General features: G+C 30.5%; 3 protein-coding genes across 3 annotated transcripts in view; 1 reads left to right on the plus strand and 2 right to left on the minus strand.

Moving 5' to 3' along the window:
• Positions 1–2,853, plus strand: part of LOC123013855 (exosome component 10) — a 7,594-nt gene extending 4,741 nt beyond the window's left edge. Inside the window, exons 6-9 of the mRNA XM_044412705.1 lie at positions 1,418–1,580; positions 1,630–2,007; positions 2,054–2,686; positions 2,732–2,853. Of these exons, the coding sequence (XP_044268640.1) occupies positions 1,418–1,580; positions 1,630–2,007; positions 2,054–2,686; positions 2,732–2,806 (1,249 nt within the window). The 3' untranslated portion in view covers positions 2,807–2,853. The remainder of the gene's footprint in view (positions 1–1,417; positions 1,581–1,629; positions 2,008–2,053; positions 2,687–2,731) is intronic.
• Positions 2,810–10,361, minus strand: LOC123013856 (chitinase-like protein EN03). Its single transcript, XM_044412706.1, has 5 exons — positions 10,205–10,361; positions 9,564–9,823; positions 5,532–5,835; positions 5,312–5,480; positions 2,810–3,325 (listed from the first exon to the last, which is right to left on the minus strand). The coding sequence occupies exons 1-5, from the start codon at positions 10,317–10,319 to the stop codon at positions 2,854–2,856; spliced, it is 1,320 nt and encodes a 439-aa protein (XP_044268641.1). The 5' UTR covers positions 10,320–10,361; the 3' UTR covers positions 2,810–2,853.
• Positions 10,362–13,073: 2,712 nt separating this feature from the next.
• Positions 13,074–16,596, minus strand: LOC123013857 (chitinase-like protein Idgf4). The gene is made up of 4 exons (XM_044412707.1): positions 16,443–16,596; positions 14,218–14,468; positions 13,437–14,169; positions 13,074–13,355 (listed from the first exon to the last, which is right to left on the minus strand). The coding sequence occupies exons 1-4, from the start codon at positions 16,540–16,542 to the stop codon at positions 13,144–13,146; spliced, it is 1,296 nt and encodes a 431-aa protein (XP_044268642.1). The 5' UTR covers positions 16,543–16,596; the 3' UTR covers positions 13,074–13,143.
• Between the last annotated feature and the right edge of the window lie 584 nt (positions 16,597–17,180).

The raw sequence follows: 17,180 nt of genomic DNA on the forward strand, positions 1-17,180 counted from the left end.
ATTATTAAAAAAAATCTCTTTTTTTTCATATTTTAATCTAAAGAAAATCACCATTGTGTTCGTAATTTTAAAAATGATTGTTTCCAAAAATTTGCTTTGAACAGTTGTAATTGTGAAAAACAATTTTTTTGATAGATTGCAATGAAAAATATTAAAAAATCAAGAATTTAACAAAAACATTTTCTATAGAAAAATGAAATTAAGGAAAATAACACAAAATTTTTGTTCCTTGTAAAATTCTGTAAAAGTGGACTGTTTTGTAAATTGACAATTTTTTTTATTTCGAAAGAAAATCGGATCTCTTGTAACAGTCAAATATACCATACAGAGTGTTTGAATTTTTTTTTGATAGATTGCAATTGAAAAATATTAAAAAATCAAGAATTAAACAAAAAGATTTTCTATAGAAAAATGAAATTAAGGAAAATAATACAAAATTTTTGTTCCTTGTAAAACACTGTAGAAGTGAACTGTTTTTTAAACTAACAAAATTTGACATTTCGAAAGAAAATCAGAGCTTTTGTAACAGTCAAATATACCATTCAGTGTTTAAATTTTTTTTTGATAGATTGCAATTGAAATATATTAAAAAAATCAAGAATTAAACAAAAAGTTTTTCTATAGAAAAATGAAATTCAGGAAATTAACACAAAATTTTTGTTCCTTGTAAAACACTGCAGAAGTGGACTGTTTTGTAAATTGACAATTTTTTTATTTCAAAAGAAAATCGGAGCTCTTGTAACAGTCAAATATACCATAGTGTTTAAAATTTTCTTGATACATTGCAATTGAAAAATATTAAAAAATCAAGAATTAAACAAAAAGATTTTCTATAGAAAAATGAAATTCAGGAAATTAACACAAAATTTTTGTTTCTTGTAAAACACTATAGACGTGGACTGTTTTGTAAATTGACAATTTTTTTTATTTCGAAAGAAAATCGGAGCTCTTGTAACAGTCAAATATACCATACAGAGTGTTTAAAATTTTCAAAAGTTTTTCCAAAATAATTTTTGAGATTCAACGCTAAAACATAAATTTTAATAAGTTTATTTCAACGAATTATTAAAAAACTAGCCTTTTTTTTCTATTTTAATCTAAAGAAAATCACCATTGTGCTCGTAATTTTAAAAATGATTGTTTCTAAAAATTTGCTTTGAACAGGTGTAATTGTGAAAAACATTTTTTTTTTTGATAGATTGCAATGAAAAATATTAAAAAATCAAGAATTAAACAAAAAGATTTTCTATAGAAAAATTAGTTAGTTTGATGAAAATTGACTTTTTTAACGATTTTCTACTTTTTGTTAAAGAGAAAACATTGAATTTTGTAACACTGAGTGTAATTTTTTGTATTTTTTTTATTTTAATTAAGAACACTTTTGTTTTTTTTTTCCAAGAATGACATTATTTTGCAGTTACGTTTTGCCCAATCACATGATGTTGCAAATTTCCGAAGTACTTCCGCGAGAAATGCAAGGGATTTTGGCTTGTTGCAACCCGATTCCTCCTTTAGTAAGGTCTCATTTACTCGAACTACATCAAATTATTTTAAAAGCACGTGACCAGCCTTTGGAAAAAGTAAATAATGTTTTTTTTCTCTTTATTTTGTGTCATTATGCACTTTTAGGCAATTCTAAAAGACACAACTGGTCGTGGTGTTTTGAAAGAAATATCCAAAGTTAATATGGACAGTGTCCTGCATTGCCCACATGACTTAACAAAAACAAATGAGTTTCGTGACGACTTACCAACTCTTTTACAAAATAATCAAAATAAAAGACTAGCCGAAGTCGAGTTATCTATTGAAAAACCTTCATCGTACTCAATTTTCAACACTGATGAAGCTTTCAACGAACACGAAACGTTTAAGAAACTGTGCGGGTTTACCTATTTCAGTCCTTATGAAAGGTACAAGTTGGTGAAGCCGTTTGTTGTCGCTGAAAATGAAGCACAAGCTGAAAAAGAAAAACAACAAGAGAGGACTGATGATGAAAGAATAGCTTCGGTATTGTAGTCTCGCTTTTGTTTCAAGTTTTAAATTCTGTCCTCAGATTAGGGATCATTTCGTCCAGTTATCGAAGAAGTTTAGTGAAGATTTGCAAGCGCAAAAAGAGGAAGAAGAAAAGGAGAAAGAATTGTCTTTAAAACAAATGGGAGCTTCAAGGAAACGAAAGAGAGAAGAATCCCCAGATGTGATAATAGTTGAGGATAATTTAGAGTCTCCTGTGAATGATATCGTCGATGAAAATAATTTCTATCGGAGGAAAAAGCCACGCAAGAGGAAATTTTCCGAAATTAATAACAAGAATAAAAATGACGGTGCACAAAATCAGACTCAAGGTGGCAAGAACAAAAAAAAGAAGAAAAATGGGAATAGGGGGGCACAAAGTGAAGGAAATAAACAAAATCAGGCCCAAACTGTGCCCAAGAATCAAAAGAAAAATAAAAAATTTCAAGGAAATAAACCAAAGCAGGCTCAAAGTGTGTCGAAGAAAGACAAAAGGAGAAATTTTGACCAGAGGCCTCCTCAAAATCAACACAAAAAGAAGTTTATCGAGAAAAATGCACCACAGAATTCGAGTTTTGTGCCGTATGATTACTCCTCTGTTGATTTCAGGCAGTTTCAAGGTGGGGCTGGGAGTGTCAGTGGTGGGGTGCAGATTAAGCAGCGTTTTCAACCCAAGGTGAGTAATTTATCTACATGAAATTGAGTACTAGTCGAATTTTAGAATCGCGGAAAACACAACAACAAAAAGGGGACAAAATCATCGACGTTCCCCAATAACAGGGGGCAACACAAATAATTGTTTATAGAATATTATTGTATATTTTTTCAATAATTGGTTATAATTTACAAGTGCGTTTTAGCAGTCCTTAAAATATCATATTTATCCCTTCCGCAAGCCCCCTTAAAGTCGTCCAAAGACAAGTCAACAATTGCAATTCCTCCCAGTCCTTTAGCTTTCACATAGCTGGCTTTATATCCCGCCGTATCGGTGTCCTCATAGCCGACCCAAAGGCCCCCATTGTTATTTTCATCAGGAAGTCTGAAAATGTAGGATCCTTTGCGTTTTGAAGGATCTGCGACTCTTTTAACTTGGAAGGCTTTCTGGATTTTGGCGTTTTGTGGGTCGTTTAGTAGAGTACAAATTTCGGGATAGCTAAGAAGACCGGCGTCTTTGGTAAGGGGGCCCGGTTCAGCGGGGCCTGAGATGTGGAGGGGTGGAGTGCCGTTGATGTCGGATTCGTCGTCCATTGCCCAAGCACGGCCGAAGGTTGGGAGGCCTAAGATGATTTTCGAGCTGGGTGCTCCGTTACTCATCCTAGTTTATAAAAATTAAACAAATTTTTAATATTAAAATGATTAATTTTCCTTAAGTTGGTAGTATCGAATTATTGGATATCAAATTGTGTCAGATGACGGGCATGCCAGCGGCCGCCCCTTGGAAGTGAATGACAATTCACTATAGAAATGTGACGTTTGAGTTTGATAGCTAATGTTGCCAACTTAATTTCAAGTCATAGGACACTTTGATTGGAAATTTTTCTATTTTGCTGTCGCTATTTTGACACTGTTTTAACAAAAAATTGTGCTACTTTTTGTTTTCTTAAATAAGTACTTTCTTTATACAGGGTGATACACATAAAACTACAGTAAGTCTGACCAACGAGCACCCTGTATAAGTTTCTTTTGTATTTTGTATTTTTTCTAAGAAAAACAGTGCTACTTTTTTTCTTTTCTTAAATAAATACTTTCTTTACAGGATGATTCATATAAAACTACAAGTCTGACCAACTTCAAAAATTAGATTTTATTTAAGCGTATTTTTGACAATTTTCTCAAAATTTATGGCATTACTTTTAGGGATGACCAAAATAAAAAGTTAAATTATTAATTTTTATATGGGTCACTTTGTATAGATATTTTTTCTGTATATCACGGTGAAAAACAAAATAAATGACCTCAGAAATAACATTCAAAGAAACAAAAAACATTACTACTTTTTTTTAATTCTCTTAAAATTACAAGTCTCTCAAATTTGACATTTTTTAGGGATGACCAAAACAAAATGTTAAATTAATATTTTTTCTAAATTAAGCTAGGCTTGCAGTTTTATATAAATCACCCTGTATAGGTATTTTTTTTCGTTTATTACAGTGAAAAATAAAATAAAAACCTCGGAAATAACATTAAAAATTACTACTTTTGCTACTTTGCTTTCTTTATGTAGGATGATTCACATAAAACTTCAAGTCTGACCAACTTCAAAAACTAGATTTTATTTAATCGTATTTTTGACAATTTTCTTAAAATTTATGACATTAGGAATGACCAAAATAGAAAATTAATCTATTAATTTTTATATGAATCACTGTATAGATATTTTTCCGTATATCACAAAAATAAATGACCTCAGAAAAAAAAACATTACTACTTTTTTTGATTCTTATAAAATTACAAGTCTCAAAATTTGACATTTTTTTAGGGATGACCAAAAATGTCAAATAATTATTTTTTCCAAATAAAGCTAGGCTTGTATTTTTATATAAATCACCCTGTATAGGTATTTTTTTCGTTTATTACAGTGAAAAATAAAATAAAAAACCTCGGAAATAACATTAAAAAAGTACTTCTTTTTTGGTTTCTTTATACAGGATGATTCACATAAAACTTTAAGTCTGACCAACTTCAAAAATTAGATTTGATTAAATCGTATTTTTGACAATTTTCTCAAAATTTATGACATTATTTTTATGGATGACCAAAATAGAAAATTAAATTATTAATTTTTATATGAATCACTTTGTATAGATATTTTTTTGTGTATCACAGTGAAAAACAAAATAAACGACCTCAGAAATGACATTCAAAGAAAAAACATTACTACTTTTTTTGATTCTTATAAAATGACAAGTCTCTCAAATGACCAAAACAAAATGTTAAATTATTATTTTTTCTAAATTAAGCTAGGCTTGTATTTTTATATAAATCACCCTGTATAGGTATTTTTTGCGTTTATTACAATGAAAAATAAAATAAAAGACCTCGGAAATTGCATTAAAAGTGTTACTTTTTTTTCTTTTCTTAAATAAATACTTTCTTTATACACGATGATTCATATATGTATAAACTTCAAAAATCATATTTTTTGCCAATCTTTTAAAGTTTTTTTAGGGACGACCAAAACGTAAAAAAATAAATTATTAGTTTTTCTAAATCAAGATCACAATGAATTAAATATAAAATTCAAATTTTTGAATATTGATCGAAAATTTTGAAAATGTTATTTTGTAAGCAATTTTCTCACCAGTATTTGACTTGAGCATCAACATTTTCGTCGTTTCGTCTGTCAACCAGCTCGTAGAGGGGCGACGGATAATCAGCTTCTTTGGGGTTCCTTGCAGGCGTGTAAAAATCGAAAGCTTCAAGTACGATAAATTCCAAATTGGGTGCCAAATTTCGTGGATCGTAATAGACTGAAAACGAGTAATTACAAGTCTGAAAAAAATCACTCGCTGTATTATTACCAGTGCTGTTAACATTGGGCAAGACGGTCAAAGTCACCAACAAATTCTCGGCCCTGAAAGCCCCCCGAAGCTCTCTGACTAAACTAACAAATTGTTCGCGATGTTCGGCGGCATTTTCGTCCAAAATCTTGTCTCCGGTGACGGTTTTCTTCACCGAATGCCAGATACTTCCGAGTTTTGATCGGATTTTCTTCGGTTTGTTCTCGGGGAACTCCCAGGCGAGGTCCAAGCCATCGAAACCGTAGGCTTTGATGAGGGTGTAAGCGGAGTTGACGAAAGCGAGTCGACGAGTTGTAGTTTCCAACTAGAAATAATTATTTTTAGCCCAGTCAAATTAGACAAATCGGTGGAAAAAAATCCTAGAGCTGGAATTTTTTTAAAACGCTTTCTTTACACTTGGGTAAACATATATTAAAAGTTCCCGAAGGTAGGGGGCGAGCTCGAGGAGGGGGAGGGGGTTAAAGATGTTTTTTTTGGTTTTTTGCTTATATCTCGGAAATTATCACTCCTATAGGTTTTTATCTTCTTAGCAAAATTAAAGCTTACAATTTCCTACAAAAATGGTCCTTTGCATTTTTGTTGTAGGACTAACCGTAAGCGAGTTATAGGGCAGAAAAAAATATCATTTAAAAAAATTGCTTTATCTGCATTTAAAACAGAATTAGTCTTGTAATTTAAAAAAAAAAACTGATAGTAAATTAAATTTACTGGGTCCAATACTTCATTAAAGGAAGGGGGAGTCACGAGGGTCTATAAATACAAACTCATCGTTTATGTAATTTATGCAGAATTTTCTATTTCTGCATAAAAATTTCCTACAAAAATAGTCCTATTCATTTTTGTCGTAGGACTAATCGTAGGCTTCAAAAGCTTGGAGTCTACATAAAATTGCATTAAAAATCCTTTGAAACACATTTCATTAATATATGGTAAGTATTTATACAAGGTGATTCTTTTAGGGCCTATATTAGAAACTTTTTAACTTCTAATGCAGATAGAAATTTGAAATTTTGTACACAACCCAAATCAACCAGTCTGAGTTCAACTAAATTATTTTCAAAATGGCTGAACTTCCGGAACTACGAGAAATTGGCGCCAACTTTGAAATTTTAAATGGTAACCAATTATTTTTATTGCATTTTTGAATTCTCCTCTCCAAACTGAGTAAAATGTACCTAGTTGTTAGTACTTATCTATCATAGTTTTTTACATATGTCAATTTTTTGCTCAAAATTTTCATTTGCGGAGGTTTATTAAAAACATCACAGCTCTTGAACCGTTTGCAATAAGTAAATAATTTTTCTTGCATTTGATAACCAAAGGTTCGAAGAGTTTCCTAAAATTTTCAAAATTGTCAACTGATAAATTGCAAAGCTTATATGATTTTTTGAAAATGATATGTAACAAACAGCTATAAGTTTTTTCAAATAAAATGACCCCATTTTCTCAACGGCAATCGAAAGTACATCGATTTGTAGAAGGACTTTTATCAACATGTCTCTTACAGTTTCTGAAATAATCACGAAAAACGTGGTTTTGTTTTTTATTTTTATAGTAAATCACGTAGCCTTTGGAAAATGATCAAAACGAATTAAAGATTTATTAGTCTACACAACACCCATCCGGAATTACAAAGAATTGAGGCGGCATTTAATAATCTTCAACCAAATGAATATAATAATGGAAGCCACTCAAATCAGTTCACCATCGAGTTTTGGACTGTTTGAAAATGGTAAACATATCGAACATCTGCATTAATTATAAGTATATCTTATTATATTTTTCCAAAGCCTACGTGATTAACTATAAAAATAAAAACATTAACATGTTTTTTGTGATTATTTTAAAAACTATAAGAGATAGGTATAGGACATGTTGATAAAAGTCCTTCTACAAATTGATGTAGTTTTGATTGCCGTTGAGAAAATAGAGTCATTTCATTTGAAAAAACTGAGTTAAAGCTGTTTGTTAATGATCATTTTCAAAAAATCATACTAGCCTTGCAATTTGACAGTCGACAATTTTGAAAATTCTAGAAAACTTTTCGAACCTTTGGTTTTCGAATGCAACAAAAAATATTCACTTATCGCAAAGGGTTCAAGAGCTGTGATGTTTTGAATGAACCCCTGCAAGTGAAAATTTTGACCAAAAAATTTACATATGTCAAAAACTATGATAGTTAAGTACTAACAACTAGGTACATTTTACTTAGTTTAAAGAGGAGAATTCAAAAATGCAATAAAAATAAGTGGATACCATTTAAAATTTCAAAGTTGGCGCCAATTTCTCGTAGTTCCGGAAGTTCAGCCATTTTGAAAATAATTTAGTTGAACTCAGACTGGTTGATTTGGGTTGTGTACAAAATTTCAAATTCCTATCTGCATTAGAAGTTAAAAAGTTTCTAATGTAGGCCCTAAAAGAATCACCTTGTATGTGTAGAGCGTTCCTCAACTAAGCTGGTCTGCCTGAAAGGTGACTCGGGTGTAAACATTTAAACGGAGATATAAATAAAAATTTTGGATGAAAGAGAGAATCAATCTGTAAGTGGGTTAAAGGGGGTGTAAATGTTTAAACAAAGATATAAACATAAAATTCTTTAGAGGTGTAAAGGGGCACTAAAATCAGATTTGTCGAAAATTAGTTTTTAAGGGAATAAAACGGTGTACACATTTAAAGGGATATAAAAACATTAAATTTAGAAAATATGATCCTTAGAGAGAGTAGAAGTGCACTTTTCTAATTTTAATGAAATAAAATAGAGCTTAAACGCTTAAAAACAAAATTAGAAACATGAAATTTCGAATTTTGAGAGTGCAGAAGTGCACTGAGACGACACTTTATGAAAATCAACATTTAATATTTATCCATAAACATAGCCCATGCGAAGAACGAGACTACTATAACTGAATCCTATACATAACATAAGTAATTATCTAGTTTTATAGAGACCTAAGTCTATGGAATAATAAATAAATCATAGATATTAAATCATCTATTTATTAATATTGTACTGAACAAGACTGTAAATCGGTTTTCAATGTTTAAGTTGAAGACGAAGATGCAGCATATGAGAACGACTCCAAAGACTTTATAGACTCTCTAATGAAGTGTTGCACCTAATAAATTCAATTTGCTTTCAGTTTTTTCAAATCACAAGATTAATAAAATAAATTTATTTAAGAAATGTATTTTGCAAGTATACAGTATGTTCCCGGATTAAGTTTACAAGAGGAAAAAAAGTTCACCTTTGATTTTACGCTAAAACTGCAAAGGAAAAACATTTTTAGCTTGACTTGACTTCTACAGCTTTCAAAAATCAAGATTGTAGAACTAGTTTTAAATGCCAGAATTTTTTTGCCAATTCCTATCAAGTTATTTCTTTTATAATCAAAATTCTAAACTTAATAATACATTTTATAATAGTCAGTCAAAAGGAAACAAATTTTTACCTTTGATTTTACGCCCAAAAAGCAAAGGAAATACTTTTTTTCTATAGCAGATGTTAAACTACTTCTTTATAAACTCTTTTGACTAGATAAAGTATAGCAAGGGTTGTTTTTGCTTTATCTGAAACGAGCAAATCTGTAATTAAAACTTCATTATTCTGACGCAGTGGAGAGATAAGTTAATTTTTTTCTTACTTTTGGACTTGTAATAATAATCTTTCTTTGCTTTTCAAGTCCCATCGCATTGGCGATTTTATTTTTCTGTTTTAAATACGGATAAAGCACATTTTTTATATGATGTTTTTTGTCAGCCCTATAACTGGCTTAAAGACCATTTTTGTAGGAAATTTTGTAGGCTTTAATTTTGATAAGCAGGCAAAAACCGTTAGGAGTAATAGTTTCCGAGATATAAGCAAAAAAACAAAAAAAGACACCTTTAGTCCCTCCTCGAGCTCGCCCCCCACCTTCGGGGACTTTTGATATATGTCTACCCAAGAAAAAAAAGCGTTTAAAAAAATCCAACTCTACTATTTTTGTCTAATTTGATTGGGCTATTTATGACCTGGAGAAGCCAACTAAAACTTACCAAATTTCTGTATTTGATGTTCTTTTCTTCGTCTTGGCCGCTGACATCGGCGTTGCCGCCCACTGAGAGTAAAACTTTCAGTTTCGGGAAACGTTTTTTCAGATCTGTTACTTTTCGGTAATTGTCTTTGATTACGTCGAATTGCTCATTGAGGGGGGTTAATTTGTAAGTTTCTTCGTCTATGGCGGCGTAGCCGTAGATGAGGTGGGTGCAATACTGCAAAGCGGGTTCTAAATCGGTGATTTCGAATTTGGCCTGACCTGAAAAAAATTCAATCAAATTTAAATTTTGCTAACACAATTACGACATCAAGGTTGGCCAATTTTCCATTTTAAAATCAGAGATTGTTGCTGACCGTTTCTTTGAATTGAAACACATGTTTTCGTGGTGATAACCTTCTCTGAGATAAATAAATAAATTGGAATTGTTTATAAATTAAAAAATATCAATAAATTATTGGCTTTCTAGAATTATTTTGTACGTGACGTATGATTTAGCACCTAATTACGTAATTTATATTCAGCCGCCTCAATGGTCATCTTGTTGGCACTTCACGGTCAAAAAATACATTATTAAGTCAAGGCAAACATTTGTGCTCGAATTTATTTATTTATTTATTTTTGTTTTAAACTAAAACTCACCCTGTCTGAAGTGTGATTTGCTGTCGTAGTAACAGACAACTTTGCTTTCGGCGTTACAGTGGGCTATGAATAAGGTAGCTACAGCAAAAAGTAGAAGTGGCTTGAAGGGGCCCATGGTTGGTGCTGTACTGAATGGTTAGCGCGAATTTGCAGCTAGATATTAAAGAATCAAGCCACTTACCATTGGTTTATTGCTGACGATTACTAACACTTTTGTTGTTGTAGTGAATTATTATAATTTTGTAAAATTAGATTATTACATTTTGTGATTCATGTTCTCTAAAATGATTGTGATCGGATTTTTTCCACGTTTTAATGATTGTTCGTGAAATTTTATCTATTTTTTTAATATTCTACGTCCATGTTTTAATTAATAAAAAATAGTATCAAAGTAGCGTTTTTTTCTTTTTAAAGAGCTATATCTATCTCAGGTAAATTAGTGCAGTCTTTTTGAATCACCCTGTACATTAAACCATTTATACTGGAACAATCTGGATTTCATTCGTGTTTTTTGGATTGATTGAATTGATAAATAAATTTGAAATTTTTTTTTTCAGAAATTTTTACTAGTTTTACTAACGAAAAACAAAAAAGACAGCTTTTTATTGTCAATATTTATTTTTTTCTACAATTGTCTGAAAAAATGATATTTGGACACTGACTTCAGTGTCTTATCAAAGTTTTTTTTTTTTCAATTTTGCAATGAAAAAAATTATTCACGGTGATTAAAAAAAACAGATAACTTCAGGATTTTTTGATATTCTACCGGTGTGTTTTAATATATTTTACTAATAAAACACAGAATTATTATTCTTAAAATATATAAAAAAAATAATATCAAAGTGGCATCTTTGAAGCGCTATCTACCTAAGGAAAATTAGTACCTACGCTCTTTTTTAATTACCCTGTATATTAAATTATTTAAACTGGAATAATCTGGACTTGCTTTTTGCGTTGATTGAATTAATAAATAAATTTGAAATATAATTTTTTCATAAATTTCTTAATCTTTGACCACCAAAACACATAAAAAGCAGCTTTCGTCGTATTAAATTTTTCTATAATTGTCAGAAAAAATGACATTTGGGCACTGACTTCAGTGTGTTATCAATGTTTTTTTTTCAATTTTGCAATGAAAAAAGTGACACGACTTTTATTACATTTTGTGATTCATATTCTCAAAAATAATACACGGTGATTAAAAAAAAAACGGAACTTTTACCGGTATGTTTTAATATCTTTTACTAATAAAACACAGAATTATCATTCTTAAAATATATATAAAAAAAATAATATCAAAGTAGCATCTTTGAAACGCTATTTACCTATGGAAAGTTAGTATCTACGATCTTTTTTAATTATCCTGTATATTAAACTATTTAAACTGGAAAAATCTGGACTTGCTTTTTGTGTTGATTGAATTAATAAATAAGTTTGAAATATATTTTTTTCATAAATTTCGAAATTTTTGACCACCAAAACACATAAAAAGCAGCTTTCTGTCGTTAATATTAAATTTTTCTATAATTATCAGAAAAAATGACATTTGGGCACTGACTTCAGTGTGTTATCAATGTTTTTTTTTAAATTTTGCAATGAAAAAAGTGACACGGCTTTTATTACATTCTTAAAATATACACCCTGTATTAAACTATTTAAACTGGAATAATTTGGAGTTGCTTTTTGCGTTGATTGAATTAACAAATAAATTTGAAATATTAATTTTGCACAAATTGCGAAGAGTTTGACTACCAAAAAACATAAAAAATAGTTTTTTACTGTTAATCTTTATTTTTTTCTACAATTGTCAGAAAAAATGACATTTGGACACAGTTATCAATGTTTTTTTATTTTCAATTTTGTAATGAAAAAAATGTGACGGCTTTTATTACCACATTTTATGAATCATGTTTTCTAAAATAGTACACGGTGATTCAAAAAACTCAGATAATTGGGATTTTTTTCATGTTTTACTGATTGTTCTTAAAATTTTATTTTTTGTTGATATTCTGCCTGCAAGTTTTAACATTTTTTACTAATAAAATACAGAATTACCTTCCTTGATTATTAAAAAAATACACTCTTTTTGAGTCACCTTGTAGATCATAACATTTAAACAGAAACAATCTGGATTTCATTCGGTTTTTTTTTGGGTTGATTGAATTAATAAACAAATTTAATATTGATAATAGTGCAAGTCCGTTTCTATCTATTTTATTTTGAAATGGTCACAAATTTCGAAGAGTTTGACTATTAAAAAACATGAAAAACAGCTTTCTGTTGTTTACAAAAAATAACCTTTGGGCACTGATTTTAGTGTGTTAATTGATGTTTTTTTTTTCAATTTATAATAAGCCCAGAATTTCGATGTTTATTTTTTTATTTAAATTTTTGTTGCTTTGTTCTTTTTTGAAGGCTGTAGAAAAGTGTGTTTATTTTGAATTTGAATAAATTTTATTGGTAACTAATTTTTTTTATTAAAGTGAAATATTTTGCAATGAAGATGAAAAAACTATTCGTTCTAGAAAATCGAGCATCTTATTTACAATTTTCAGAAAGAAGTTGCTTGTTTCTTATTTATTGTTTAACTAGAATTAGGTCATGTCGATTATGTAAAGTGTTTATTATTCAAAAATGCACTGAACTTGTTTCTGATTTATCATCGTAATTGGAACTACATAAATTGATAAGTGTATTTATTGCTTAGTCTTTGTTATTAAAAACAGCTGAAATTCATAGTCAATATTGAATTCAAAACACTTCCAAGTAAAGTTGTAATAAATATTCATGATAACAAGTACATGAATCATTTTAATTTTTTTTTCTACCGACTTTGGAAGTTGGGGAAGGAGCAAACATGAGATATCAATTCTTGTAAAAAGTTTATTTGTCAAAATCACATAAAACTAAACAATTAAAGCAATGGAATTCTTTTACAATTACAAGCGAAACTTAGCAGCTCTCAAAATAGGATATTTATCACCAGTACAAAGTCCTCTGAAATCATCTAAAGTGATATCCACAATAGCAACCCCACCCAAACCCTTCGCTTTAGCATAGGAGGCTTTATTTCCTGCAGTATCAGGATCTTCATAACCGACCCAAGCCCCCCCTTCTCCATTTTCATCAGGGGTCCGGAAAGCATAAGTACCTAAACAACACAAAAAAAATTGACACAAAATTTCTTGGTATTTACCATATCTATTAGTAACTTCATTTCTATGCCACACACCTTTCCTCTTTGATGGATCTCCAACTTTCCTCAAGTGTTTACCAGCAGCTGTGGTCAATTTTTGAGGATTTGCAAGTTTGACACACACTTCAGGGTAGCTCAAAAGCCCTTCTTCTTTACTATAAGGACCGGCTTCGTAGGGGCCGTCGATGGAGAGTGGGGGCACACCACTGATGGCGGAGTCTTCGTCCATTTTCCACGCCCGGCCGTAGGTGGGGATCCCCAGGATGAGTTTGTTGTTAGGGGCCCCCTTTTGCAACCAATATCTGACTTGGTAGTCGACATTTTCGTCGTATTTTCGGTCGATTAGTTCGTAGAGAGGGGCCGGGTAGTCGGCCTCTTTGGGGTTGCGTTTGGGGGTGTAGAAGTCGAAGGCTTCGAGGGTGATAAAGTCGAGGTTGGGGGCCAAGGCGCGAGGGTCGTAATAAACCGAGCTGTTGACGTTGGGTAAGACAGTCATTGTTAATAAAAGACCGTCGTGTCTGAAGGCGTTTCTGATTTCACGCACGAGGGCTGTGAACTGTTCTTTGTGTTCTTCGGCCTTTTCGTCAATGACAGACTCGCCGACAATCTTGTGTTTCAGGTTGCTGAAAAACGAGCTGATTTTGCCTCGGATTTTCTTTGGTTTCGTTTCGGGGAATTCCCAGGATAAGTCTAAGCCATCGAAGCCGAAATTCTTGACTAGGGCTTGAGCCGAGTTGACGAAAGCTAAACGATGATCGACTGATTCGAGCTAAATGAGCTAATTTAAGCGAAATTTTACAAAATTTTGATTTCTTACTATTGTTCTGTATTTTATATTGCCGTCATCGCCGATGTCTTCACCTCCACCCACTGATAAAAGCACTCGAAGTCCGGGGAAGCGCCTTTTTAGTTCGGTGATGTGGCGATAATTGTCTCGGGTGACATCGAAAAGCTCATTTAAAGGTTGTGCTTTGAAAGTTTCCGGGTTAATGCCAGCGTAACCGTAGATTAAGTGGGTGCAGAATTGCAAGGCAGGGTCGATGAAGTTCACGTCGAATTTACCCTGACCTGATAATAAATATTTTCAAGATCAAGTTTTTGAAAAAAAGCTATAAATAAAGAACAAAAAATAAAGTAACACAAGAGAATTACGAAAAAGACACCAAAGTATTAAATATTCAATTATTTATGCTTTTTTTATTACAAACAAGTAAGAAAATCTTAGTCAACACACCCGATGTAATAAAAATAAATGAAAACAAAGCAAAAATTAAAAGAAAAACAAGATAAGATAATGAAGAAAGAAAACGAAAATGAATKCATTATGTAATACAAGAGAATTATCAATACAAAGACAGAAAAGTTTAAAAAACAAAACTCGCGTTAAAGTACTACGAACACGTTTTTAAATGAGGAATTATCGAACCAAAATTGCCTTAAAATTCATGTTTTTGCATTTTGTACAAAAAAAAACTATTAAAATTGTTATTTTTATGTTGCAACTGCAAAATTCCAAAATATTTTTGCTTTTTGTTTATTACAAACAAGTGAAATATCTTAGCTGACACACCTTGTGTAATAAAAACAAAATATATAAATCAGTATCAATTTATTGATTTCTCTAAAAAAGATTAAAAATAAAACAAAGTAACATAAAAATTAAAGGAGAAACGCGAAGAGGAAAGACAAATAACAGACAAATTTGACCAAAATACATACAAAAAAAGAAGGAAAAGAAATAAAGAAAAAGAAAGAATAAAACTCAAGTGTGAAGAAAAGAAAAAAAGAAAAAAATGACACAAGAAGCTAAAAAATAATAAAGTAGCACAAGAGAATCATGAAAAAAACATCAAAATACAGACGACAAAAAGTTGAAAAAACAAAAATTGAGTTAAAAAAATACGAAAAATGTTTTTAAATTAGAAATTATCAAACAGAAATTTTCTTAAAGTTCACGTTTTTGCATCTAAATAGAAAATTTTATACTAAAATTGAATTTTTTATGTTACAACCGCAAAAATGAAAAATATTTTTGATTTTTGTCATAAATGATAATAAATCAGCACCAATTTAATCGTTTTTCTGAAAGGGAGTAAAAAGTAAAACAAATTATGTACGCGAAGAGAAGAGAAAAATAACAGACAAAAGGCAATAAATAGACAAAAGAGAATTATCAAAAAAATATACCTATATCAAACTGCAAAGCTAACAAAGTTGAAAAAATAAAAATTATGTTAAAAAGGTTATTCCGAGGGTGATTCTGTACAATAACATTGTTTTAACTTTTTCAATTGTAAAATAATTTTGCTTTCATCGGAGTAGATGTCAACTTCGTTATTTTAAATAGAAAGTTATGTTTTTTATTGCGTTTTTAGATTACTCAAGTGATTTTGAGAGAGTTTTCATTAACCTTCCCTATCCCTAAGAAATATTTAAACTTTTTAAAAAATTTTGTTGGAACCGTATTTGGGTATGCGAGAGAGAAAGTTTACATCTTTTATTTGGTGTATTCATAATTGGAAAAATAATTAACAAGCCACCAGAATGAAGGGTTACGTTTAGCCGGAACACCCTGTATAAATTGATAATATTCTGCTGACCTCAAAAATATCAAATCAAAATTTAGCGAATATTCTAGAAGATATATTTATAGTGTGTGGAAAAGCACAAGTCTTGCATTAGATAATACAATTTTTGCACTTATTTTCCTAATTACAATAACATAATTATCATTATTATTCATATTTTGCTCAGGGTCGAAACGCTCCATTTATTTAGATTTCCACGTTCAAGGCAATCTCGTCTTAAAAAAAAGATAGACCACAAGATGTATGACGTAATTATTTAAAAAGTGCCACTTTATTTGTGGTTTTTGAACCTTGGTGTTGACCGATTTAATGAAGAAATTTCAGAATATGATTGTGTAAACTTTACATGAAAAAAATTGGTCATTCACTTTATTTTTTATGTAAAAACAAAAAACAGCCTTGAACTGAGCACTGTTGAAAAATGATTTCTTCTTGATTAAAAAAATTAACTTACCGTCCCTGAAAAACGCCTTGCTGTTGTAATAGCACACAACCTTATCGTCGGCGGCCACATAGGCCCCCAGTGTTAGAAAAGCGAAAATAAAAATTTTCATAGTTGTCGGCAAAACAGTTCTCGAGACACTGGACGTCCACTTTCGTGGTGTTCTTTTTAGCGATTTTCACACAAGAAGCGTCATAGTTTGTTTAGAGGGGGGAAAGATACGCTTTTTAACACTACAAAAATAAGATATTTTATCGTTATTGTTGAAACATGTCTGATTCAATATTCGGAGAATGAGTGGTTTAATTGTTCTTTTTACAAAGTGTGATTGCAATTATATGTTTGTTGTGGGTCGAATTGAATTACTCGATGGTTTGCATAATTTCGTGTTTCCTGTCTGTGTTTATTTGAGAAGATTATTCAAAAGTGAAAGTAAAAAAATATGTATTTTGATGTGAAACTGAAAATCAGCAATCAGCATATATAATTTTAATTAATTATTAATAAATGACAAGGAAAATTATTTTACAATTAAAAATGTTAAAACAATGTTTTTAGGCGATTATTTTTTGTACAGAATGACCTATTTATCAAGTTTTTGGAAGTTTTTCAACATAATTTTTATTTTTTCAACTTTGCTTCTTTGTAGTTTGATATACTTTTTTTGGTGTTTATTTATTGCCTTTTGGCTTTTTCAATTTTTTGTTTTCTATTTTTTTTATACACACCTGACATTTCTATTCTTCTTTT

This window comes from Tribolium madens, unplaced genomic scaffold, assembly GCF_015345945.1.
Source record: "Tribolium madens isolate multiple individuals breed KSU strain unplaced genomic scaffold, Tmad_KSU_1.1 Scaffold_96;HRSCAF=242;Tcas5.2_LG5, whole genome shotgun sequence".
Classification (NCBI taxonomy): Eukaryota; Metazoa; Arthropoda; class Insecta; order Coleoptera; family Tenebrionidae; genus Tribolium; species Tribolium madens.

Excerpts from the sequence above, each read along its gene's own strand:
- LOC123013856 (XM_044412706.1), bottom strand. The coding sequence starts at position 10,319 with ATGGGCCCCTTCAAGCCACTTCTACTTTTTGCTGTAGCTACCTTATTC. Across the intron at positions 9,824-10,204 it reads CAAATCACACTTCAGACAGG|GTCAGGCCAAATTCGAAATC; the intron begins GTGAGTTTTAGT and ends AATTTTTTTCAG. Across the intron at positions 3,326-5,311 it reads GATGCTCAAGTCAAATACTG|GATGAGTAACGGAGCACCCA; the intron begins GTGAGAAAATTG and ends TTTATAAACTAG.
- LOC123013857 (XM_044412707.1), bottom strand. The coding sequence starts at position 16,542 with ATGAAAATTTTTATTTTCGCTTTTCTAACACTGGGGGCCTATGTGGCC. Across the intron at positions 14,170-14,217 it reads ATATAAAATACAGAACAATA|CTCGAATCAGTCGATCATCG; the intron begins GTAAGAAATCAA and ends TAGCTCATTTAG. Across the intron at positions 13,356-13,436 it reads AGATCCATCAAAGAGGAAAG|GTACTTATGCTTTCCGGACC; the intron begins GTGTGTGGCATA and ends TGTGTTGTTTAG.